Source organism: Mastacembelus armatus, chromosome 13 (assembly GCF_900324485.2).
Source record: "Mastacembelus armatus chromosome 13, fMasArm1.2, whole genome shotgun sequence".
NCBI lineage: Eukaryota > Metazoa > Chordata > Actinopteri > Synbranchiformes > Mastacembelidae > Mastacembelus > Mastacembelus armatus.
In genome coordinates this window covers 23,474,175-23,499,900 of record NC_046645.1, presented here as the reverse complement: position 1 = coordinate 23,499,900, position 25,726 = coordinate 23,474,175, and the positions used below count along the sequence as shown (strand labels likewise).

Sequence of the window (25,726 nt, the reverse complement as noted above, 5' to 3'; positions counted from 1 at the left end):
CAGATCAAGGTTTTATGAAGAGAAAAGTTAACACCCAACAGTAGCATATATAATATTACAGAACAGTGAGTCGGTAATAAAATGAATTTATGATAAATATATCTATATATCGAGTGTGAGTGTGTGAGGTTGTCTGTCTTTGTGTGTCTCTATGTGGCCCTGTGATGGACTGGTGACCTGTCCAGGGTGGACCCCTGCCTTCCACCCGAGAGAGAGCTGGGATAGGCTCCAGCAGATCCCCGTGACACTGAGCCAGGAAAAGCGGGTATAGAAAATGGATGGATGGATGGATGGATGGATATCTATATATCCAGGCTGACCACTTTTACTTTTGATACCTTAAGTACTTTTGCTGATGTTAAATGCAGGACCTTTACTTGTAATGGAGCATTTTAATTGTGGTAAGTGGAATGTTTGACTATTTGACTAAACGAAGAGACGATCAATCCGACCTCTCAGTGAAAACAGCCCATGTATTATGTATTTATCTGTATTATTATTATTATTATTATAAAAGTGAATGTATTTCTACACCCAGGGCTCCTTTAACTCTCTGGGAGGAGGAGTCTGAACTGCGGAAGCGCCACTTTTCCCGTCACCTCTCAACTAAAAGAGGCGTTTCTCAACGTCCAGTGTGATGTTTAAGTGAAACTGTCTCCTGCTTTGCACGCAAACTGTTGTTGCTCTGTCGCGGACTTCGATTATCACAAATCATGTCAGATTCCGTCAAAAACGTCGCGATATTTGGAGCCACGGGAATGACCGGGCTGGCGACTCTGCCGCAAGCGGTGTCTGCAGGTGAGAGTGGGATATAACAGGATAGATACTACACAGGTAGCTTTTATTGGTCCAATTGGGAAACTGGGAGACACAGGGGTCCATGTTGGGTCCCAATAGGCTCCTGTGTTAATATTAGATTGTTTGTTGTTAGTTTGAACTGGAGTTTCATTTGGAGTCAGGGAAAACTGGTCTGGCCAAAGTTTTCATCCTGTAGTCTGGTTAATACAGTGATGATATCTTGGACTATATTAGTAACCAATACACCCATACTTGTCAACTATTGAGGTGTCAGTGGAATCATTGTATCTTTATATGTTTCCAATGTCTGACACACATATTTTCTCTCAGTATTTCCTTGTGTGTACATGCACTTTTGCACAAAGCGTTTGATCTTGTCAATATACTCCTGTAATTGCTTTTGAGGATTGTAGCTCACTCTTAATGTAAACTAACATTTAGAACTAGACTTTCTTTATATGTTAACTTGACATTGGTTTGGGGCCTCAGCCATAAGCCTGTGGTGTAATTTGACAAATGCACCATATGATTAATTTGATTTAGCAGTGTTTTCATTTCCTCTCCCCCTGCTTACCAACGGGGTAAAAAAGTGTTGAGTCATGTTAGACGTTAAGGGACAGCATAGTGCTGAGTCACCGCAGGCTGTGACACACACTGCTGATACTAAAAGCTGTTCACTATCTCGCCTCGACACGAAGGGTGGGATCACCGTCAGATTTTTACAGGAGTTTCTGGACTTTTATTCTAGCTCCTTTCTCAAGAAGCTGAGATCATGCCACTCTCATGGATTTTAACCATGCAACAGCCGTTACACAAAAACCAGGTCAAGGTGACAGTTTTAGTATGAAGGTTGCCAAGCAGGTGAAACTGTGAGTTATCAGTGTGGCAATAGCACCAATCTTCTAGGGCTCTGACTGTGTTTCTGTAATACTGGCCCAGGGTGTCATAGAAAGGCACAGTGTCATACTGCATAATCATTACCTATGTAGGACTCTGTCAAGATGCAATTCAGCCTCAATTTTTGGTGCAATAATTTGATATCTGGAAATATCATGGTTATGATGGTGTGAGCACACAGACACGTTTCATTTTACTACGTTTTCTTCCGCCAGGGTACAATGTGACGGTGCTGGTGAGGGACCCTGCCAAGTTGCCTGCAGACCACAAGGCGTCCAGGGTGGTGGTGGGAGATGTCCTGAATAAAGAGGATGTGAAGAAAACCATGGAGGGCCAGGACGCTGTTATCATCATCCTTGGCACCAGGAACGACCTCAGTAAGACACAGGAACTACACACAACTAAGCAGCTGTTATCAGAGAAAAAAACAACATTGTGCAAGTCTTGATTAGGCAAATAAAAAGTCACATTTTTATATATTTCTGTCACCACAGATGTTTGATTTCAGAAGAACACATACAAATTGCATTTCATTATTTCAATTTAAATTTGTAAAAGACTGCTTTCTACATTTTTATTCCTCAGTTTGCACATTCCTCTTTCCTGTGCTTTCTGTATTCTTGGATTATTTGATTTTCATGTACTCTTTGGATTTTTCTATGTGGGTTTGAATTCGCTGTCAGAGCATTTTTCCTACTGTTTCACATGTTTCTCTGGTCACTCTATGATTTTTCTTTTATAAGGACTGTACTAGTATTCTTGCGTTCATTGTTTCCTTACATAACAAGCCATGTTGACCTTACACAAGGACTGCACCTGGCGTAATAATGTGAAACATTCACTAGGGGTCGTCGTAAGACCGCAACGTTTAATCCTATGTAACATTGTGGATCATGTGACACAATCTCTATTTAAAATGGTGGATGAATTTACAATAGCACATGATACTGAAAAGAGCCTGTATGTTTTCCTCCGGGCCCATAGTGTAGATAAACTTACTTCCAAAGATAAAATTCACAAAAAAAGATAAAACTACCAGGACTTTCTTAAGTAAAACTACCAATAATATACAGTTATTGACTATTAATAAAAGTCCTGTATCAAAAATTTCCTTTCAGTAACAGAACACTTCTTAGTTCCATCCAGTGGAAAAACTGTACTTGAGTAAAGTACCAGTGCCTCAAAACTATACTTAACTACACTTAAGTACAGTTTTGGAGTATTTAATTACTGTACTTTCCATCTTCCTCAGTATGAGTCTTTGATCTCCTCTGTGCTCCTCAGGTCCGACCACCATGATGTCTGAAGGCACCAAGAACATTGTTGAAGCCATGAAGGCCCGTGGGATCCGCAAAGTGGTTGGCTGCATGTCAGGTACAACCCAGTAACAGTTAGAAGTTTGTGTTATATGACTAATATGGGTAAAGTGTTCTTTGCTTGTCCCTTATTTAATTACCCTTCAGTGACAGTGAATGAAGATCTAATTTATGTGACAAACATCTGTATATTTTTCTTCTGCGACCACATAATCACTGTCCTCTTCATCTGTCCACCTGAATTTCTCCCTTTCTCTTTCTCTCCACCCATCATATCAATTACTACCTTCATATTTCCTCTCTACTCCTTTTCTTTATCTTTATCCTCCTTTCTCGCAGCCTTCCTGTTGTGGGATCGCTCCAAAGTCCCACCCCGTCTGGTTCCTGTCACAGAGGATCACGACAGAATGTACACTGTGCTGAAAACATCAGGACTGGACTATGTGGCTGTCATGCCTCCTCATATCGCTGGTCAGTAGAAACAGCTTTGTTCCAAACAAAGTGAAAAATTATTGCTACAGTGGGCCAACCTGATAAAACCTATTTTCTGCACTTTTTTATGATCTACATAGAATTTTATTATTAAAACTTAGAAAGTTTATAAATACATTTAGCCAAGTTATTATTTAATCTTATACACCATGGTACCAATTCCTGCTTCATTTGTTTTGCTGTAAGATATGCCTTTGTATCACATCTTTGACTGTTTTTTTTTAATTAAACACAGATATAGAGAGCATTCATTTGTTTTCTTGTGTTTTATACAAGTTTTGTCTCTTTCTCACTTCATCCAGGTGATATTCCTCTGACAGAGCGTTACATGGTGACAGAGAACATGCTGAAAGGAAGAGCCATCTCTAAACATGACCTGGGACACTTCTTCGTCAAGTGTCTGTCCAACTCAGAGTGGGACGGCAAGACGGTCGGAGTGTGTGGAGAGTACAAATAATCCTGAATAATACACTGCTGATGGCTTCCAAGGGATTGTGGGTTCAAATGTCTCCCTGTCACTGATTGAAATTATTTCTACCAAAACACTGCTGAGAAAATATTTGTTTATGTCAAGATAAAAATTGGAGGGAGCATGTTTGCTTTTGAGTCAAACTACAGGTTTTCTTTTTTGATAAATCACTAATGCTTTCATATTTTAAATGTACTACTAAGCAGCCATTTCTTGGCATGGTTATATGTTTAATTAACGTTGCCATTAATGGCGACATATTGGTAAAGTTGAAATACTTTAGAATAGACCTGTACTGATACTTTTACTTCATATCAGTTCTGTCCTTTTACATTAACAAGCATATATACATTAATTCCATCATTAAACATTTTCTATGGTGATATCTACTATGTCTGATCTACAGCAGGCCCGTTTTTATAGCTGTTGAAAATAAATCGACAATATTGTGCAAACAGTTGTGCTGAAAGAGTAACTCTTGCTGTTATATGAAAGTGTATAGAGCTGCAGGGTATTTGCTCCTGGGCTGGCACAGCAATGGCAATTAGTACTTCTCTAAACAGTCATTTACATAACATAGTTGCCTTACAAAACAACATGATAAAATAGATTTGATCTGGGGTAAATCTGGGATATTTTACTCAAACTAATGTATGAACACTGCTAAAATATGTCAAATTAATTGTGTCTTCAACTAAAAAATACAACTCCAAAGTATCAATTACCCAGGCATCTCAAATATATGATTTGAGCATATTCAATATACAAAATCAAGTGGCATTTTACAGAAAATCTTCTGTTCCTGCATGTGGATACTGTTTGTAGTGTAACAAGTAGTCAGGCTAGTACTCAAATAAAAAAATAGATGTTGGGAGCCATACGGGATCTTAATGGTCTTAATCCTAAACATGCCTCAGATAGATTTGGAGGAAAAGGTGAACAGCAGATTAAACAAGAAGTGTAATGAAGGATAGACTGGAATTTGGATGATTGTTGGTGGGGAAATGATGACAAGAAAGACAAGAGATGCAAAGAAGCCAAGAGAAGTGTCGAAAGACACTTAGCTGGAAGATTCCACTTCACTTTGTCTTCCTCAACTCCACCTTCAACTGAAATGGTATTTTCCAGCCTCTAATTGATTGAACACACCTGATCCAGGTAATCAACAGTGGGAAGGACAGTGACCCTTAATGTGTTGCCCACTGCTGCTTTAGATGTTCACTAAAGAACTACATTAGTATTAGTGTCATCCATATTTTGAATAAATAATGTAACCAAGTATCCCAGAGGAATGAATGTAGTTCTGACATTTGTAACAAATCAAACTGCTTTGACCTCCTACCTTCTTCCATATGAGGTGGCATCTAAATGTTATATGTCTGTGTGTGACTCTTATTTATCTCCTCACATAGCCTCCTCATGCTTCGGTGGTTCTTCTGATGCTTCTTTCTGCCACAGTACATTATTTAGATAGGGAACCAATAAATGTGACTTTCTGCTCACCTTGTGTTTCTGTTGTTTTGCTATGAACCTACTAAGGACACCACTTGTCTCCTACAGTTTCACCTCAGCCCCTCCCTCTGAAAGTCAGCTGAGAGGCAGTTTTGCAACTACCGCTGACAAAAATGTGTCAAGACACCTGTGGAGAGCCAGCACAATGCCGGAAATAATTCATTTCCGGTTATACAAATAAAAGCTCTACTGTCGAAGTGTATATTTTTTTATATTTTCTCCTCTAGTTACATTTGAATGTGTTTGAGCTTTCATAGATAAAATAATGCAAACGAGTGCGACAGTTTTCATAATATACACATTTATATTCATTCATTCAAAGTCTTAGTTATTATTTTATTTCGTGAGCGATTACAGGAAGTTATTTTATGTTCTGTCAACTTTATATTTCCCTCTGTCGTCCAATCCGATACTGAAGCCGAGGAGGAGCTACCCAGTTTTTTTTCAAAGTTGTCTCTGGTTTTTCGTGTGGTCAGAAGTTGTAGTTAAATTAAAATCTAAGCAGTAAACTTTGACATGCCGGTGTTTTTAGGACATTAGAAGTTGTGTCTGCTGTGTTTCCCTCCCAGGCGACTGCTGTTCTCAGGTAAATGACTGGTTGAAATAAGACTGATTTGGAAAACTGCACATTATATTGCAGAGTTTCTTTTCCTGTGGACGTGTACGATTTTTTTCATTTTGTTCTGTTTATATCTTAATGAAATCGCCAATGAAAATGCACTTTTTAATCTCTCTCTGTTCTGACCTCCTGATCAGGTCGGGAGCCTAAAATTAAACCTCCGAGAGCAGATTTACAGTAAGCTCAACCTAAACATAAGGCATGCTAACTGGAAATGCGTTATTAGTTAGTTTAGTTAGTTAGTTAGTTAGTCGTCATTCGATAACACATACATTGTCGTACTTTTTATGCAAAGTTATAACGCGGTCTCTCTATCGGTGATGTCATCTTTTAGGAATTAGTGCCATGTAAATCACATAATAACTGTTGTCTGAGCAGAAATTAATCAGGGCAGCAGTTAGTTTACAGTTCTATATTACATGCATTGTTATTCAGTCGTTGTTATCGCTACATGCGTAGTTTAAAATGTATTTAACACGGTTTTACCATGTGAAGTTACTGTTGGAATGTAACGTAAATGTACTCCATTACCCACAATGCCTTCCCACATCCAGCCCCCCAACCGTAAAGCTTTTGGCGTGAAACTCAAATCACGGGCGGGAGAAGGCTGAGTCAGGCCGTTAATGGAAATAAGTTGTAATATTTGGAGTTTTACGCTGAAGTACATGTTTAAAAATGCTTTTTAGTTTTTGGGTCACTTATGTGAAAGGTGTAAATTAGTCTTTTGTCGAAGAGGAGGCAGGATAACGAAGCCAGTAACGGAAACGTCGAAGTTAAACGCGGAGAGACGGGAAGTGATTCAACAGGTTTGTGCGTTTAAAGATGTCTAACTTTCTGGCGGCGTCTAAAGTCGGTGTTTCAGAGTTACTCGTTTTTGTCTTGTTAATAAGGCATTTTTAGTGAGTTTAAGATGATTTAACGATACTTACGCTGGTGATCTCGGTCGACAAAGTTCGTTTTCTCCTTGTCCTCCAACCCCCAACCACATTCAGCTAGCTAGCGTTAACTAACTAACTGCAGTTCTATAACTTGGCGTTGATAGAAAGCTGTTGTTTTAATTTAATTAATGAGGTTTGTTAACTCAATGCAGCTCTTTGCCAGGCCTGTGAATAACATGAAGACAAAACAATAAGACCCTTTAAACATACTGAAGATAGCATTTCTGATCATTCTTTACCATTTGTTTTTCATGTACTACCAGCAGTTTTCATTCTCATGGTTGATTTGAACAGTACTAAATTACAACAGTAACAATAATTGTGATTCTATTCTTTTGTGCTGAGAGCTTTTTAATTTCCACCCCACCTTTTATAAGAAAAAAAAAAACTAGGAAACTGATCTGATGATTTTTAGCCCTAATACAAGTCAACTTAATGGTGTATTTCTTCCTTCGCAGTCTAAAGATGATCATGAAGGGGCAGAAACGTAAACTCCCATCAGAGGACGTGGATGCTTCGGACAGGAGCAACCCCACCTGGGAGAGCCAGCGGCAGTTTGTGTTCTCAGTTTCCCTTAGCAAGTATCAGCGTGGCCAGGAGCTACCTGAACCGAGTCTGCGGAGGTCTGTTCTGATAGCCAACACACTGCGACAGATCAATCTCGAGGCTTGCAGGACACCCTCTATAGCCAGGGAAGTGTCACAACCTCATGGTAGCTCTTCATGTGGACTCCAGTTGAAAGGCCAGGAGAATATTGTCACTGAAGTCGCTGCAGCAAAATATCACTCTGCAGTAACAGTTGCCGGCAGCCACTCGGATCTTGGCAGCTGTCCACTGGTTTCATCAGATTTCTTTTTAGATTCTGCTGCAAGTATGTCTCCAGCAATCTGCCAGTCAAGTGCATCAAATGTCCCTGTCTGTGTAGATGAAGATGAGGACTGGGGATCAATGTCCACTGATCCTGATTTCTCACTTTCAACTGCCATTTCCTCTATTCTTACTGCGCTTGACTCTACCATTGATGGGAGCCCTCAGTCAGGTCCACGGGCACCCCTCAGGTCCTTGGAGAACCTGGTGGGGCCCTCTGAGGGAAATATGACATGGGTAAAACAGAGTGACCGAGGTTTTGGGGGCAGCTGGGAGCAGCAGGACGAGTTCAGGGTGTGTGAGAGCAGCATGGAGTTGATGAGGTCTTGCTACCTCAGTGATCTCACTATGGAGGATCTCTTCCAGGATATAGACACATCCCTACTGGAGAGAGACATGGGAACACTTGGGCTTAGAGGCAGCGGAGGTGGATTCTTGGCTGGGGATGATCTTCTCCGGTACCTGCCACCTTTATCTTCCTCCTCAAACTCTTTCTCCCTCTCTCTCAGCCAGAAGTGCCTGCCTTCTTTCTCCTCATTCAGCCCATTGTCTTCTTCACCTTCTCTCTCTTTGGTACCATCCTCTCCATTTTCTGGTCAGAGTTATGTGAGAGAAGCACCTGAGTTAGATCACTTGATGGAGATCCTGGTGGAGTCCTGATAGCCTCATCTCCATCAGACTGTAAGAAACCCAGTTCGAGAAGTAATCTGAACACCATTCACTAAGTTGACAAAAACTGAATTTTCAAAAGAAAAAGGCAGACTGTTAGACATGTCGTATATTCACCATGTTGTTTTTATATATTGCTCAGAAATAGTGTATTATGGATTTTAGAAACTAGCATAAATGCTCTAGAAATGTAGAAATGTTTGATGTCCAAGACAGAAAATGGTGCATATATGGACTGTCAAAAGGAGTAGCTGTCTACCTGACAGTGTTACATGAAGAGTTTGTGTTTCTGACTAAAAGTGAGGTCATGCCAGAGAGAAAACTATGTGGGTGGTAAGCTAGATAAGGCTGTTTTTGTCATGACTGACTCAGTGCATAGTGAAGGGCTGAAAAAAACATTCTACTACCACTTTTAGTACAACTTGGCTAACTGGCACCAATGAACTGACTAGAGAACAGGCTTTATTCAGCAAATGAGATGTCCTGACGTTTGTCAAATGCATCATAGTTTCAAGTAACCCTGCAATCACACTGAACATCCTGATTATCTGGACTAAGAAAAGAAAAGCAGCCAGTCGTGCTGGTGTTGATTCATGAAATGAACTGAACAGGCAGCACATGTGACAAATCACAAGTGGGTTAACATCAGTTCTGAGAGAATGACTTGGCTGATGATGGAAGGAGAATGATTGAAACACTAATATAGGTCAGATCTTCTGTGAAGAAATCTTTAACCTCATATTTATCAATGAGAAAATGAGGAAATGTGCTTTTTAGTCATGAAAAGGTTTTGATTATTTATATCAAGTGGTTTGCCCACAATATGAAAAGTGAATATAGTTTTTAATCTTTTAAGTGGGCAAGTCTTCTTTGTGTTCCTCAGATTAACAAGTCTACTTTCAGTAACCAGTGTTTGGAGGTTCAATACAATTATATTTCAATAATGTATATTAGCAGAAAAGAAAAGACCACCCTATGTTACTCAGTGGAAAAAAAGCACAACCCCTAATGCCTCTTAACCATGTGACGGCTGAAAAGAGTGAAACTAGAATGTTTCCTCTGAATGTTTCCGCCTCAAAGTGCAGCTGTAGCTCAGGAAACACATATTGTTCTGTAATGGCTGCATGCACAGTCCAGCTCAGAAAACGAGCTAAGTCTTTTATTCAGTGTTTTTTATTAAAATGATCTTTACAGTACTGTGATGGTATTAAAAATACATCCTTGTGAATTTGAAAGTGCCAATACAGACACTGTTACATGATGTAAAGTCAAAAAAATTGTTATTGATCAGTCATCTTGTTTACACCACACTGGCTGGTTTGGTCTAGATATGCTGATTTTCACCCTGTTTACAGCTCTGTCATCAGTAAGTCAGTTTGTTTTAGTTTGTTTTTGTTCATAAGGTTTGCCTGGTTTAAAAAAAATTATTGCACTTTTGTTAAAAATGTGCATTTCAGAGATTTGCTCATATGACTATGTTGACAGGAATTTGACCCAGCACTGGTCAAACAGGAGAAGCGCTGAGATAAATTGTTTGAGGGAGCATATGATGCCCGTTTGTCAGGGTTTTGTACATTTATATACTGTTTATGGATCAGCTTTCTATGCAAAGTTCCTCCCTGAACATCTGGGCTGCAGTCTCATACTATTTATAAAGAGCGTATTTAATGAGATGAGTAATTTAATGTCATACCATATTTGACACTTCACTAATGGTATATTAATATACCATCACTTACTGGCAGTTATTTTATTTAGGCTGTTCTTCATAGGTATTTTAATATGTTTTGAAATTGCAGGCAGAGTGTCTACACAATGTATTTAGACTTTTTTAAGAAGGCAGATGTCCATTTACTTGTATTGAAGTTTGTAATAAAATATGAAAAGCAAACACTGTGCTTTACTTTTATTGTTGAACATAATTTCATGTGCAGTTAAAAGCATCACAGAGGACTGAATGAAGTTTATTATGGAAAGCTAAGATCATGCATAGAGTGTACTTCACATAAATGGTTGTAATGTTTAGAAATTTAGAGAAAATTAAAAAAAAAAAAAAAAGGAATTTTTACCACAAAGAAAAGGACCTCCAGGTTCAGAAACATACAGATACTAATAGATTAGTGGAGGTGATACACAAAGACCATCCAGGATACCAGCAAACTCAGTTTCACAAAATGGAACTAAACAATCTTCACACCTGAGGCCTGATGGGACAAGCTTCACACAGTCACATTACACCCTAATGAAGAAAGCAACCTTTTTATATTTTTCTTTCCATCTAATCAAAAACACTTTGGTGTCAGTCCATTCTCAAGTCACAGAGACTTCAAAAAAACAAAACTTCAGTCACTGAATGTTTCATATTGACAACTACAATTTCTAAAAGCTCGTACAACTCACACGACTATACACAATACCTAATAAAATATCAACTACACAAGACATGCAAATTCCACATTTGGAGGAGTCTCACTAAAGACAAGACATGCAAATTCCACATTTGGAGGAGTCTCACTAAAGACAAGACATGCATATGAGAACATGAGGACATAACACAAGGCAAACCTGTTTTATGATTGTCTAATGCAAATACATTTTCAACTGATATTACTGAACTACAGTGTGAACCAAGACAAGTTAGTTTACAGTATCAAGTTATATCTGCTGATAAAAACAACTGATGCAAACATATAATTGCTTTTCAAGTGTTCAGTATGTGATGGATTAGATCCAGCCACTGTAAATTACACAGAACAGGTCGTGTTTGCTTTTCTAATTCAATTAATCATGGCCTGAATCACTATAGTGAAACACTTTTTACTTACTGTAGTTTTCCATTTTTAATTTTAATAATTTTAATTTTTGCTCCTTCCAACCATTTAACCAAATTTCTGGAGCTGTAGTTAACCTGCTGCACTACAAAGATGTGGACAGCAGGGGGCAGCACCATAAAGGCTAAAGTGCTAGGGCAAAAAACGCCTGTCTGTAGTTCCTGTGCTCTTCAAGTCTGACCCAAACATAAGACAGTTCCTACTTTCACACAGTAAATGTGACCAAATAAAAAAACAATAACAGATAAAGTCTCCTTTCAGCGCAGATCCACATTGGCCTTTAACTGAGGAAGTGAGCAAACAGGTGCACTCCTCATTTCACTGCATTTGTGATCGTTCATGAAGGAGAAGATGCATTAAAGTGGTTTAACTAAGTAGCTTATAAGTCAATCTAATGATCTGGCCCGAGGTCTAGAAATATGACTGGGGGACATATGCCTGGAAGTGTCTTTGGCCATGACATGTTTATGTGAAACAATGCACCAGAATAAAAACAAATGCAGTTAAAGGTCTGAAAGATCGTTGACCTGGCAAACACATCCATAGAACGTTGTTTACTGTCAGCACAGTTATATAAAAGACACAATTGGTCCCGAACGAGAAACCCAAGTTACAAAAATCCATGCAAGACAAAAGGGACCTGGCAACAACAAACCAACCAGGCATAAGAAGTTTTTGGTCTGAGCCTGAGGCTGTAAACACAGCAGCCGAGCCTGTACAGTGAACATGGCAGTTATACCAGTTTTTAAGGGGCAAAAGGAACCTCTGTGCCTTTTGGCCAGGCTGCCATAGTCAAGTTAGGATAGTCCTTTGAAGTGTGCAGAAAGTGGTCTAATAGCCATAGTCAGCTCACAAAGGCTGAATCTGAAAACTATCATCTCAATTCCTCATAAATAATGTCTTTGGATATTTTAAACAAAGAGAATTAAGACAACAAAATGGTAATTAAGAAAATAATTCAGGTTCAGCCCAGCAGTCTGGGTGTTTTAGCACTTTTTCAAGACTGCAGGATCACCAGAGGTAGAGCTGCTTATTGTTCTCCGCCTCCCCAAGGCTCAGCCCTTGTTGATGCTGTTGTATGAGGGCTGGGAGGCCGGTTCCAGGGGCTTGCTGGCAGCTTTGTCTGTCAGGTGGGGGGTTGCCTGGTCTTCATGTTCGTTCTCCACGATTGGCTCCCTGTCATCTTCCTGGTCAGGATCCTCACAGTGCGGCAACTGTAGGAAGGTGGTCAGGCCGTGCAGGTCGGCCATCTTGTGGAAGGTGCGCAGCAGGAGGTACATCATCATCAGACCGATGAACAGGTAGACTAGGGGGAAGGGCAGAGACACAGTGGTCACTATTCAATAGCAAGTCACTACCTGCAGCTGCCCTTTAACTATTACAAACTTCAACTGAGTCACTTTTACAGCTTCAAAGTGTTGGCAGAGACTTTTTCCATTCACATTCTGAAATAAAAACAGCATTTATTTATTCAAAAGTGGCATGTGCTAATTTGTGCTGTGTTGAAATTTGGAGTAAAAGGCACCAATGTGCTGGCCAAGTTTTGGAGCTCACACTGACCACACCCAGTGGTGATCTGTAACTCATGAACATTTCAGCCTGGTGTTAGGCTAGCTGTCATCTGACTTAAAAAAATCCAATGTCAAATTCTGTATATGTAAACAGCTGTTGTATCACAGAAAAAAAAAACAAATAGGTAATTATTATGTTATCAGGTCAAACCGACAGATTCTTTAAAGGTCACTGTCAGCTTTTATTCCTGGCCTCCACATGACTGCTTAAGAATGAAAAAAGCTCTGAAAATGTGGCCAGTAATGAGCCAAAGAATTAATATCCAAGTCTGACACACACACTAGACCATGAATAGAAAACTACTGTAGTAAATCCATGTCAGCAAAAGGAGAACAAGAGTATGCTCAAGTTAGGGGCAATGGTGAAACCAGAATCTACTCAACATTTGTTATTTCTGCTCAGAGTCTTGTGTTTTTCTCAATGAAAAGCCACATTGCTTTCTTCTGTTCCATGTATGCACTGAAATGCCTCACACAGCTGCAGAGTTGAGACCCTGGACAAGGTTTCTTACTATAGAAGTAGGCCAGCTTAGAAAAACCTCAGCTGCAGAGCTATGTTTACCATGGGAGGTGCACATCACATGGTGAGGGGGAGGCGCCTGTTGGGTTTTTTTTTTTTAATATAATGAGTGAGCAGCTTTGGTCCTGTGTGTTTATCTTTCTACAGGTTTCAGACTCATCTGACACAAAAAAACAACATACTAATCACTACTTATATTAATGAATTACTTGACTCAAACAGTTTGAGCCTGGCAGTCTTAAAAAGTTAGACTGCTCCTGTTTTAGCACTGAGTAAAAGGACTTTGTCCAAACCACCATCCCAAAATATTTGCTCTTCCCCAACATTAGAAATGCTGTGCTGTGGAAATGCCTGATAACAGCAGTTTTGGTATCTTTCTTAACTGAACTTTGCATGATTGATAACATGCTGAGGGATTTTCAACACGTTTGGGGTCTTTGCACTGCACAAACATCAGAATCAGAGCACATGTTATATGATGGCAGCTTATAGATTAATGTGCTGTATAAGAGTTTTGCTGCAAAAGCAATTCTGAAACCTCCTCTAACAAAATGATGGCTAGTAATAAGTGAAATGTATTGTATTCTGTCTTATGACCTGTACAGTCGCACTGGACAGACTGATTTTTGTAAAAATACATTTCTGGAATAAAATTCATCCACTATTTGGGGCCACCATTAATTACATTATGGGGTAAATGCTCCAGTTCTCAGGAAACCTGACAATAATCATTTTATTTCACTGCAATAGCAGCAGCTTCAGGAGAATCAGGTCAATTGTCAAATCAGGTTGTAAAAACGCCAGGCCACAGAAAGCTGCTTTGGGGAATGAACACTGTTATGGCCTACACCAAAAGAAATGCAAAGTTCATTAAGACATTCACTCATATCAAAGTTAGAGGAACAAAACAACAGCATGGCTAATTTTAAACATAAAGGTCATCCCAGCCTTGATTTAATCACAGTCCACATGAGGTCCTGACAGACAGTTAGCAACAGGCCATTTCACTGTAGCTCTAACCTTACGGAGTGGCTGAACATACTTTAAAGCTGCTTTAACTTTCCATTCCCCTACCCAAGCAAAGAATAAATTCTTTGTGGTTTGGAGCTGGCCTCATATCTACACTGCATCTACCTCCTCCTTTGTCTCCCTACTCTCCACTCTCCACCCTGATGTTTGGTGCTACACTCTTGTTACCCCCAGGGGCAGCACAGACACTGATATTCTTCAAACTTTGGTCACTTTACTGCTGCTGGATTCCCCCCATCTGATTTGAACAGCCTCCGTGCACCACATTCTATGGTGGGAAGTCTAATTCTTCCAGCCACAAGACCAGCTGTCCTTACCTTTCCTCGACCTCTGACACTGTGCAGGGACAGCACTACAGTGGCTGCTTAGCATCAACGTACTACTGCAACAGTTAGTCAGCACTGGTTAACAATAGTTAACCAGGAGTATGCACGTATCAACATCACATGTAGCTTTGCTGTTGGGGGCTGAAATTAAATGAATCTACATAACAAAAGAGATGTGCAGTGGCTGAACATATGTTATTGCCAAAAATCAGCTACTATCATGGTTAAAACCAATAAAAATGGTTTTAGGGATGTTAGCTCTAGTATTTAGACCAGTGTTTGATTCACACACAATCAACGTGACATAACGGTCACTGTGCTGCTGCGCTGAATATTTCCAGGTTTTAAGTCATAAACCACTAATGACAACAAAAACCTAGTTATTTTTTCTTCTGTTGGATGAAATTCTCCTGCAAGTCGGATTCATTTATAGTGAGTGACACAGATAATTAAACTTCAATTCCCACAGTGCTAAGAGATGACAATGGAGAGTAGTTTCCTTTTTTAAGGAACCAAGAAAAGAGAAGCAGCGAGAGGTGCTGCTTCTCACATCGGAAGTACAAATGGGATGGCACACGTGGCTGCAAAGGCCAGAACACCCATCCTCGATGCTTACGCAGCCTGTTACATGCTGTCAAAAATAACTTCAACACAAAGAACATCCTCCCCTCTTTCCCCTGAAAGAAGATGACGAAGAGTTTCTGCAGCAGAGATGAGAATGTCTCACTGATGCACTAGACTGCAGCCCGTGAGGGACATGGTCTGGTCAGCCTGCTCTCATTTACAGGCTGTGCAGGCATGTGGCAGGTGTGTGTGACTCTCACAGAAAAATACCAAAGGAAACTTCCACAGCTGTTCTCCTTTTAACGCACCCACGACATTCAGTTAGTCAGAGCACATGTTATATGATGGCAGCTTATAGATTAATGTGCTGTATAAGAGTTTTGCTGCAAAAGCAATTCTGAAACCTCCTCTAACAAAATGATGGCTAGTAATAAGTCAAATGTATTGTATTCTGTCTTATGACCTGTACAGTCGCACTGGACAGACTGATTTTTGTAAAAATACATTTCTGGAATAAAATTCATCCACTATTTGGGGCCACCATTAATTACATTATGGGGTAAATGCTCCAGTTCTCAGGAAACCTGACAATAATCATTTTATTTCACTGCAATAGCAGCAGCTTCAGGAGAATCAGGTCAATTGTCAAATTCAGTTAGTCGTATGGCATCACGTTTATATTTAGAAACTATGTGAATTAGTACGATTCCCCCAAGATAAAGCAGTTTCTGCTCTGTCACTGTTTATTTCAAACACTGTTTTCCATAAAGCTTCTATACAATGGCAACATTTAGCCATGTTTGGTTTTCATGAAGAAAGGTTAATGTTCCTGTTTGCATCAAAGCAGGTGTAGTTTATTGCTTTGGTTTGGTTAACCACATTAGCACCTGGGTATTACAGTACTACTTTAAAGTACTACTTTCCTACTCACACGTGTCTTGCAGTGTTTTTTGTAAAAAAAAAAAAAAAAAAAAAAAAAAAAGTTTCAAAAATAGTGTTTTCTGTTTATAATCAACGTTTCTCCCCAGATGACACTCACTGAGGCTTAACCAAAGTGTTGAATTCATTTCCTTCCCCCATAAAACATTTGCAATGCAAATTTTCTGCACAGCTATTTTAATTTCAGCATTGGACTCATCTAGCAGCAGCTTTCTTCCATGACGTTGTCAACACATGACTGTCTCACAGCAGCTTATTATCAACTATTGATCAGGGGCACAGTCCTGCTTACCTAGTAACCTGTGTGCACATGTTCTTGTGCATGAAACAAACAAACCAGAAACCATTCAAAAAAGTCTTCAGAGCGCCACCAGAGGTCAAAACCTCCACTGGGCATCATTAATAAAGGAGAAAAGTTTTAATTTCAGAAGAAAGTACACATTATCCACTCAACTCAAACAGCTTAATGCTGTGTCTCAGAGTTTTTATTTACTGTCGCACATTTAAAATGGCAATTAATTAGAACCGGATCTAAGCTTTGGAGCATGTAGTGATAGAAGTGTCAGTGTATCATGCACCTTGATGAGACAACACCTCCTTTTCAAACACATACAATGACTAAGTCTTGAAAAAGGATATGAGTGGCATTGGGACTTTATTTTGAAGAGTCAGACATTGAAACCACATGTGTCAAGACAAAAAAAGTAATGAAAGTAACAACTCCACTCACCCATAACAGAGACCTGGTACAGCTTTCTGTACCTCTGCCCTTGCTGCATCCCTGGAACAAAATCCCCCAGTCCAATGGTGCACAGTGAGATAAAACAGAAGTAGATGGCGTCCAAGAAGGACCAGGACATCTCCACTGTACTGAACACGGCTGCCGGAGCAACAAAGAAGCACAGCACCACTAGAACCAGCAGCAACAGGAAGTGAATAGCAGTGGCCTGTCGAGACTCCATGCCGGAACGCAGCAGGAGGCCGAGTGGAGCGAAGACCAGAGGGTACATGAGTCTCTGGACGCAGGCGGTCAGCACCAGCATGGTGAAGGGGACTCCTATCAGAGCATAGAGGATGGAGAAGGCCTTCCCAGTGTCAGACAGAGGGGTGCTGTGGCCATAACCTGCAGATATAGGAAGCACCAGATGTGAGATGGCAGATGAAGAGGGGAGACGCAACAATTAAGAAACATTGAGGAGGATTGTGATATATCTTTATGTTTTGGTTAGCTAAACTACACAACTATAGAAAATCAACAACTGTGAAATACCTTTAGCCACGTCCATAAAGCAGAGGGTTTAGCATTTATTCATGGAAACATGCAAAATGTACTTTAAAGTTGAATAAAAAGAAACATTGATGGGTATTATAATAGATACGTAAGTGTATTTCATTTCTGAATAACAAAATAAAGGCTTCATGGTCCAACATGACTACCCCTCAGTAAAATGAAGCCCTGGTAATCAGCGGCTATGTTTGGATGATGTGTTGAAATTGTTTTGCCTGATGGTGATTCGAGTCAGAGAAGGACGTCATGAGATCAGCACAAAGCGTTCTTTGTCAGACTCAGCCTGCAGGTTATTACCAATCATTACCACCTTGAAGAGCAGAGAAAAACACCAACTGGTTTGCTGGATGCTGCTCTGGAAACTCACGAGTTGCCTTAAATATTCAAAATGTTTGACTACAAACATAAACAAAGGGTTAAAAGCCTTGAGTGAATGTTTTTGTAGACAGTGGCTGAAGCATCATGTGTTATTTCAGCCTGACATGGCTCAGGCTGTAAACACGCTCACAGTTTTATCAAACAAAAGAAATGATCCAAATCACTTCCCAGTCTGTCCTGTACACTTCCACATTCTGATTTTGCAGAACAACTTTGTTGTTTCACTTTAACGCACTGTACCTGCTGTAGCTCTGGTTTTCTACTCAATAAGGCATTGAAACTAACATTAGGGGGTTTCCATCGTATGAAAAGTTTAGATAATAAAGCGGTGTTTTAACTTGTTGGCCTGGACTGAGAACAACAGCTGACCAGACATCACTTAAACATTTACGGAAGTGTCACATAAGGAAGCACCTGCACTGTTGTGAAAGATGTTCATCTATCACACAGAGCAAACGAATACAAAGGTCACTTGTGTTCTGCTCCATGCATGAATTTGCATTTCCTCAGTGCCCATGTGAGTGCCTGGCTGGCAGCAGCCTGTCAATCTGACTGTTTTTGCAGCAGTTTTGTTAGACAGCAGGGCTGCTTGAAATAAAAGCCTCCAGGAGCTTCATTGTGTGACGTTACCATAGTGTTGCTACAGTGAGCAATTTCAAAAGAGGTCATATTTTTCCACTTTCTAAATGCTACCCATTTAAACTGCCCCACACTTAAGCCAAGCTGAAATTCACATTCATTTCTTAGGGCATAATAAAAAGGCACATATTTTTGTTGTATTTTTCCTTCATCATCTTTCTTGTACTTGTAAATTCCCTGACAAACTGATAGATTTTAAAACCAAATGTACAAAATTGATAAAGGTGTGATTCTTACAGTGAATTTTTTTGTTTCCCTTCTACCAGATAATTTATATGCCAAAACAAGATTTGAATCAGCTAAGGAGATTTCTTGAGCATTTAGCAAAACCAAAATACATGACTAAGTACAGCATGATTTTCTCAAGTCTAGAGTTTTAGTGCCAGTGAGCAACCTATTGAAAGCAGGTACACTTTCAACCATGACGCACAGGGGTTGCCGCCTGCACCAATCTTGTTAATGAAGCACACAGGAAACCAGATTACTGTAACTCTTCAGATAACAAACAGAAATACAGATGCAAGTTTTCACCACAGACAACTGAGAAGGTAGACCTACCAGGACATTTTTGCTACAAGAATCAGTGTTAGTGCTACTAAACCACAAACTGTTGCTGCAGAAGAAATGAACACACAGCAAACCTTCCCAGGAGGAGAATGAGGGGTTATATGGCCATGTACATATGGAAAAAATACACTTCTGCTATTGAGAGGTGGCTTAAGCCACTGAGCATTTGCTCTGCCCAGATGGGAGAACAGAAAGTTAAAGCAGCTTTAGGTCAGTTTAAATGTATGTAAGGTGAAAGCTAGAGAACAGTGTCTGTCAGCCTAATTCTGACTGTGGGGCCAGGTCAAAACATCATTTAACATGAATACTGGGCATCCACAGTAATGCTTATTAAACAGACAGACGCACACTAGTTTGTAAAGTTGTATGACTACACCACTGACCCTCAGGCCTTTAGTGCGATGACTGCAGACATTATAAACTCCTGGGGTCAATATTACTAGTATCTTTAAGACCCTTGAAAAAAGCTGTCATGATTTAAAAAACTCTCTAACATCCATGAGTAAAGATCACAGTGTGGGTCAGTTTTTAAAGTCTGTGTGTGGAACTGTGGCAAAGCTACTCCAGTGATTTAGTCCTGAACTTTCAAAAACGCTGAGAGGGATGACAGAAACAGATTTTCAGAAAACTGTCAGAGTAGCAGAGCCCAACATATCCTGATGTTGCTCTATGCTACATTTCACATGACACAACCGGTCTTTACATCTTTCAAACTCCCTCATAGGCTTTCTCTCGACACAGCTCTAGAGACATTCTTCAAGTCACTTTTCAAACTTTAGAAAGCTCCAGCCAGAACGCCAGAAAACTGTTTCTATAAGCTGATCAGTTCTTCTCATGATGAGTAAACTGAACTGCACTACCAAGCCTGGAGGGCCACTTTAAAACTCTGACACATTGCAGGTTTTCAGACAAGCTTCGTTGCTCTTTTGAGGAAACTTTTTTTTAGGCTCAGCATCACGGAGCATCTCCAGACGTAGCAGCATCCTCACCATCACACATACATTAAAATACATTTCAAAAAAGCAAATGCTCAGAAATTCGACACTAAAAATTAAGCGACTAATAAAAGCAATTTAAAAAAAACTCCAAAATATTGTTCAACAATACAACTGAAGTATTGCACATATAAATCCTACTATAATATATGACCATGTAAAAAGATCTGCCAAGTATCAGTCTACATGCTGGAGCTCTATACCAGAAGCTAAGCACACACATTCACAGCAAACCATCTAACATGGATCTTTTACTGTAGAACAGTAAGAACAGAAGAGAACAGTAACCTTCAGAGCATCCTCCCCAGGATGAATGAGCTACCATGCTTGATCAAACTCTCAAACCTGTATTTGTGATTTCTTCTGAGGTCTAGGGATCATCTAACAAAAAAGCAGCTACAGTCACTGATTAAGAAGATAGAGGTAAAATGTGCTTAAAGGTGTGAATGTGCCCTAAAGTGATGACCTGGAAATCTCTCACCGGCTTCACCCTTTACTAAGAGCAAACTGCACAAAACAACACAACCAGACCCTTCAATGTTCTGGTGATTGTCATTAAACTTACAGTCCATCCTCTTTTCTGCTTTCATCAACAGCCTAGTCTCATTTCATACCATGAGCCGCTGGATCTTCTGGACGCTTTACTCTAATTAGGAAAATCAACTGACATCAACGGGCCATAGTAACTGTGGGATTTATGGAGACTTGAGGAAATGATCTTCTCATTTAATCAGCGTGTATTCATAAAACTGCCCTTTCCCCTGGCGGTGGCTAATCTGATCTAATGCTTTATGTTTTGATGTTAACTGGTTTAGGTTAAAAGTTACACAGCCGCAACATCCAGCGGGTAACATCCATGACATGTGGCCAAATAACATTATTAGCAGCATCCGACTCTCCAACCACAGACAAAAGAATTAAGACCCTACAACAAACTGCTGTTGTTGTGTTCCGTGTTGTTCACAGCCTGTGGAGTCATGTCTCTGTAACACTGCTCAGATTTTACTATGACGGGACTTGCACTTATTTTTAGGGAGTTTGTGAGTTTTGCGTCATGCGTAAAAACTCCATCAGGTGACTTTCCTCGCTAAGAGCTTTGTTAGTCTCTCGGTTTGAACTCACCGACAGTGGTGACCAGAGTGTTGGCGAAGAACATGGAGGATACCAGGTCCCAGTTTGAAGTAAGGGAAGAGTTTTTGAGGACGGAGACGCCGTACTTGTTGGCCGTCAGTACTTTGCCCAGAAAGTGTTCGAGGGACGCGGCGTTGACGCAGCTATGGTTGAGAAACTCCTGCATCAGCACTTCCATGTCCTGTCGCAGCTTCTCCTCCACAGGCCGCTCGATGCTGGAGAAAATCAGGGCTCCGAACAGCAGGTAGATGAAATAAAACAGTACGAAACCTGTCAGCAGCAGCCACGACTTGCCTGCAGAATGCATGTTTTACTCTCTGACAAACATCAGTGGAGCCACTGCCCGGAGCTTTCCTCTCTGCGTCTGCGACTAACGCTTCTTTCTTTTCTTCGGTGAGGGGAACTTTTTGAGGGGCTGTCCTACTCGAACTTGAACCCCTCCTTTGCCACCGCATCCTCCTCCCACAGACGAAGCAGCAGGGTGTGTTCAGATCTGAGTCCTGGCAGCGCGTCCTGGATTCATGGATCCGGGAAGGTTTCTCGGTTTATTTATTCACTTGTTACATTGTGTCACTCGAGAACACATGTATTTGGAAAAGTTCCAAAGTGTTGGACAAAACGTGGAGAGATTGTTATCACTGAGCACTCAAATTAAAATAATGGTAATAATAATAAGAATAATCTGTTTGTTCAGTAAAGACGATTTGTAAACAACTATCTCCTGAACTATGTGCTTTGACTTTCTCATTCGCCATGGAAGTGACAAATCTAGACTGAATTAATTAAATTTTTTTTAACTGAATCACATTTTTTTGTTTTTTTAATCTTATTTTACAAACAATCTTTATTTTTTATTTTATTTCCATGTTTGAGTTACAGACTGCGTCAGATCGTAGGCCTATATAGCAGCTGTTCATAATGTATCCGTCCTTCTTGCATGTAGACGCATGAGATCAATATTATATAACTGCCTGCATGTTGATTCCGGATATGGTTGCATGTGTTTGAGGAGTTTGTTAAGTGCATGTGTACAGGGTGTGCATGAAGCTGAAGCTGAAGATTTACTGACATAATTTCTCTGTTGTTGGCTGCTTTAGGAGTGTTTTTGGTTTCCTGGTCCAATGTGGTCCCACACCCTCTCTGTGATGTGGCTAAACCCTGGTGGTGACGCTGTTGAGTCATTGTTCATTCTGCCTGGTAACTGAGTCCAGAGAAAGTAGGAGATGTGAGTGTGCAGTCTCTATTCTTTTCAAATCCATATCTGCATATCCTGAACACAACTACTGAGGCTGGTTCCTGGCTGGACTCTGCTTCTCAAAATTTAGGCTGGTCTAATTGAGCAGCCACAGCATTTAAGCCACCTGCTTAATATTGTGTAGCTCCCCCGTCTACAGCCAAAACAATTCTGAAGCCCTCTGAAGGTTCCTCTGGTGTCAGCAGGAGATCCTTTGCATCCTGGAAGTTGTGAGGGGGTGGCTCCATGGAGCAGACTTGTTTTCCAGCATCTCTTTCCTAGGTAAACAATGCACATGCACCAACTGTCCACATGATGTAAAGGAAAACATGATCCATCAGATCTGCCCTCCTTCCTCCATTGCTCCATGGTCCTTTCCTTGGACACCTTTGGTCGGAGCAGACCACTGAAGACCTGGAGCAGCCCAGAGTAGCAGTAGTGTTCTGTTGTGAGTTGCTCTTACCAGTCGTCTTTAAAGCCATCAACCTCAAGAACTAACTGTTCACCTGCTGTCTCACATGTAACAACCCCTGACAGGTGTCACTGTAATGAAATAATGGTGTTCACTTCAGCTGCCAGTGGTTTAATGTTGGGGCTGATTGGTCTATGTGTAGACAAAGTAATATATATATTATTATATACTTAGATGAGACTATCATTAGCAATTTCATGACTGTACAGTAAACATTAAGATACAGCCTGCAGCCAGTCAGTGAAGCATAGCATAAAGACTGGAAACAGGAGAAAAACCATCCTGGCTCCATCCAAACATTAGAAAATCCACCTGCACTTACACTTACCCAAAGTTCCCATCAGGTATTAATACATTTGATCTCATCTCATCTCATTGAATTTCATCACATCTCATATCTGCATCTCATCTAATCTCGTCTCATCCAGTCACATCTCATCTAATCTAATTTCATTGTGTCTCATCTCATCAACTCTTATCTAATCACATCACATCACATCTCATCCCACTAACTGGCAAACATTAGATTGATATTTATCTTCTTCTTTTCCTTTCGGCTGCTGCCTTCAGGGGTCGCCACAGCGAATCATCTGCCTATTTCATAACATGAATAAGTTCACTTCCAAAAATGTTGAACTATTCTTTGAAGTTCAGCTGAATAAAAGTTAAATCTAGTGTCAGGTTTACGCTACACTGACATGGTTCTTTTCCCTGAAGACAATGAAACACACGACAACTTTGTACCGAGTATATGTCTGCAAGTGAAAAAAAGGCCTCAGTTGCAGACGGAGAGAAGAGACTTTCTTCTCTCCCCCATGCGACCTTGACTCTCCTTCGCCTCCTTTCACTGAGCAGTCCTTTATTTTTATAGTGAGGAACAAACAAGGCACATGCTGCGTGGGTGCAGTGAGAAGTTTCAGCTCATCAATTACACAGGACAAAAAGTTATGTGGTTTATCTGGTAAGATAAACACCTGCTAAAACATCTCACACAAACATGGTATTGTCTTCAAATCATGTTACACAATGACAACAATTGTACTTTTGACCTCATGACCCCAACATCTAGATTAAAGGGGAGCTCAGATCTGAATTCCTGGACCCTCAGGCTGCAACCTGGCACCCATTTCACAGACAGAGGTTGCCAAGCACGATAAAACACCCTCAGCATGCTCTGTTAATTTCATCACTCTGTTGTTTGTGGAGTTTATGTAAATGGCCGGCTGACTCATGCGGTGTAAATGGCCACGTCAGAGCAGAGTGCTGCAGTTAGGCCTGTTTTCTGACTCGCTGTACAAAGCTCTGTTATCACAGTGCAGAAGGCAGGAAGCTGCCCTGACTCAGCAAATCAAGTTCTTAACTGTGTGTGGACCACAGAGCTGCCTCACTGATCGCTCTGAGGAGAGCTGTAGAGAGCAACGCATACAGGGCAATCATGCTCATACTGGCTTTTTCTGAAAACATCAACCAGTCGATGTCTTCAGCTTTTGATAGGATGGGATTTCATGAGCAGTACTGCCACAAACCGCCTGACCTGCAACTGAATATACATTTTAAAAACATCTTCAAATAAAGCTCTAACCCTGGATACTATACTTTGAGCTTTATCCAGCGACACATGAAAAAATCATAAAGGTTTGATTTCAGTATTACTCATATTAAGTGGAGCTAAACCTGAATATATTCTCACTGTCAGCACAAACATGCTAATTATTGAATGTAAACACACATCACAACACATTACATAACATGGTGTGATATGTCAAAGATGTCAGTGTTTGCTGCCCCACCTGTTTGATTTACCTGTGTCTTAACAATCAGGGCCCGGCAGTGGTTTCTCTCAGAGCTAAAGGTTTGGGCTTGTGGTTAGAAGGATTCTACCGGATATTTTATGAACTACTTTATATTTGGATATTTTCTTTATTATTTTCCTGTGACTGGCTGTCTAAAGTGTTGACTGAATAACGCAGCATCATGTCTGAGTAACCCTACAAACTGTGATAGCATCTCATCTTGGTGGTGCTGCAGCAGATTCATGATGATGGGAGCAGGTAGTGGTTACAGATAGGGTAAAGGTTAGCTTCAGATTAAGATGAGGGGAAACAGACTTCAGACTTCACTTCCCCATAATCAATTCTGAGCCTTTGGGTCTAACAGCAACAGGTTTAAATGCTCACAGCTCAGTGGTCATGAGTCAGACTGAGGAAATTAAAATGAAAATGTGGAATGAAATTTGGATGAACACAGTCCTCTTACTCCTGTACAAGATGTACGTTTCCCCCAAAATTAACATTTTTTGTACATTACTGCATCAAAGACACATATGTGTATCACAAACAGATGTGTCTTTAGCCAATCAGACAGACAAGCATGTTTTCCAGGTCAGTTGTAATGTAATAGCCTTGAGTCCACATGTATGTTGAGTTACTGATCACTGAACTCACTCACTTGCTAAACAAATCTAGACAAGTTCAGGTAAGACAAGTCAGGCACATCCTTCCATCCATATTATTTCATTTAAACAATCTAGATTCAATTGGGGAAGATGTTCATTCTACAGGTAATTTGCCTCCAAATGTTGTGTTTCATGCAAAACAGAAAAAGAGCACATGTTGTGTTGGTTATAGTTGTCTTTTTTGATGCATGATAGATATCTCATTTTAAA

The 25,726-nt window shown here is 40.3% G+C and overlaps 3 protein-coding genes across 4 annotated transcripts; 2 read left to right on the top strand and 1 right to left on the bottom strand.

Annotated features, from left to right (window-relative positions):
- Nucleotides 1-626: 626 nt before the first annotated feature.
- On the top strand, nucleotides 627-4,848 carry blvrb (biliverdin reductase B). The gene is made up of 5 exons (XM_026298709.2): nucleotides 627-798; nucleotides 1,911-2,072; nucleotides 2,980-3,069; nucleotides 3,351-3,482; nucleotides 3,806-4,848. Exons 1-5 carry the CDS (start codon nucleotides 714-716, stop codon nucleotides 3,958-3,960), a joined length of 624 nt encoding a protein of 207 aa, XP_026154494.1. The 5' UTR covers nucleotides 627-713; the 3' UTR covers nucleotides 3,961-4,848.
- Nucleotides 4,849-5,749: 901 nt separating this feature from the next.
- Nucleotides 5,750-10,469, top strand: sertad3 (SERTA domain containing 3). 2 transcript variants are annotated; one of them, XM_026320829.1, is made up of 2 exons: nucleotides 5,750-6,070; nucleotides 7,500-10,469. In XM_026320829.1, exon 2 carries the CDS (start codon nucleotides 7,507-7,509, stop codon nucleotides 8,566-8,568), a length of 1,062 nt encoding a protein of 353 aa, XP_026176614.1. In that variant the 5' UTR covers nucleotides 5,750-6,070; nucleotides 7,500-7,506; the 3' UTR covers nucleotides 8,569-10,469. The 2 variants fall into 2 exon arrangements, with proteins under 2 accessions (XP_026176614.1, XP_026176624.1); XM_026320839.2 differs by lacking the exon at nucleotides 5,750-6,070 and adding an exon at nucleotides 6,111-6,909.
- On the bottom strand, nucleotides 9,981-21,805 carry kcnk6 (potassium channel, subfamily K, member 6). The gene is made up of 3 exons (XM_026320850.2): nucleotides 21,347-21,805; nucleotides 17,088-17,480; nucleotides 9,981-12,714 (listed from the first exon to the last, which is right to left on the bottom strand). The coding sequence occupies exons 1-3, from the start codon at nucleotides 21,660-21,662 to the stop codon at nucleotides 12,464-12,466; spliced, it is 960 nt and encodes a 319-aa protein (XP_026176635.1). The 5' UTR covers nucleotides 21,663-21,805; the 3' UTR covers nucleotides 9,981-12,463.
- Between the last annotated feature and the right edge of the window lie 3,921 nt (nucleotides 21,806-25,726).

What these genes read in the sequence shown, in the direction of transcription:
- blvrb (XM_026298709.2), top strand. Translation starts at nt 714, where the DNA reads ATGTCAGATTCCGTCAAAAACGTCGCGATATTTGGAGCCACGGGAATG. An exon ending in GCCGCAAGCGGTGTCTGCAG is followed by an intron (nt 799 to 1,910) that starts GTGAGAGTGGGA and finishes TTCTTCCGCCAG; the next exon opens with GGTACAATGTGACGGTGCTG. An exon ending in AGTGGTTGGCTGCATGTCAG is followed by an intron (nt 3,070 to 3,350) that starts GTACAACCCAGT and finishes CCTTTCTCGCAG; the next exon opens with CCTTCCTGTTGTGGGATCGC.
- sertad3 (XM_026320829.1), top strand. Translation starts at nt 7,507, where the DNA reads ATGATCATGAAGGGGCAGAAACGTAAACTCCCATCAGAGGACGTGGAT.
- kcnk6 (XM_026320850.2), bottom strand. Translation starts at nt 21,662, where the DNA reads ATGCATTCTGCAGGCAAGTCGTGGCTGCTGCTGACAGGTTTCGTACTG. An exon ending in CACTCTGGTCACCACTGTCG is followed by an intron (nt 17,481 to 21,346) that starts GTGAGTTCAAAC and finishes CTATATCTGCAG; the next exon opens with GTTATGGCCACAGCACCCCT. An exon ending in GTACCAGGTCTCTGTTATGG is followed by an intron (nt 12,715 to 17,087) that starts GTGAGTGGAGTT and finishes CCTTCCCCCTAG; the next exon opens with TCTACCTGTTCATCGGTCTG.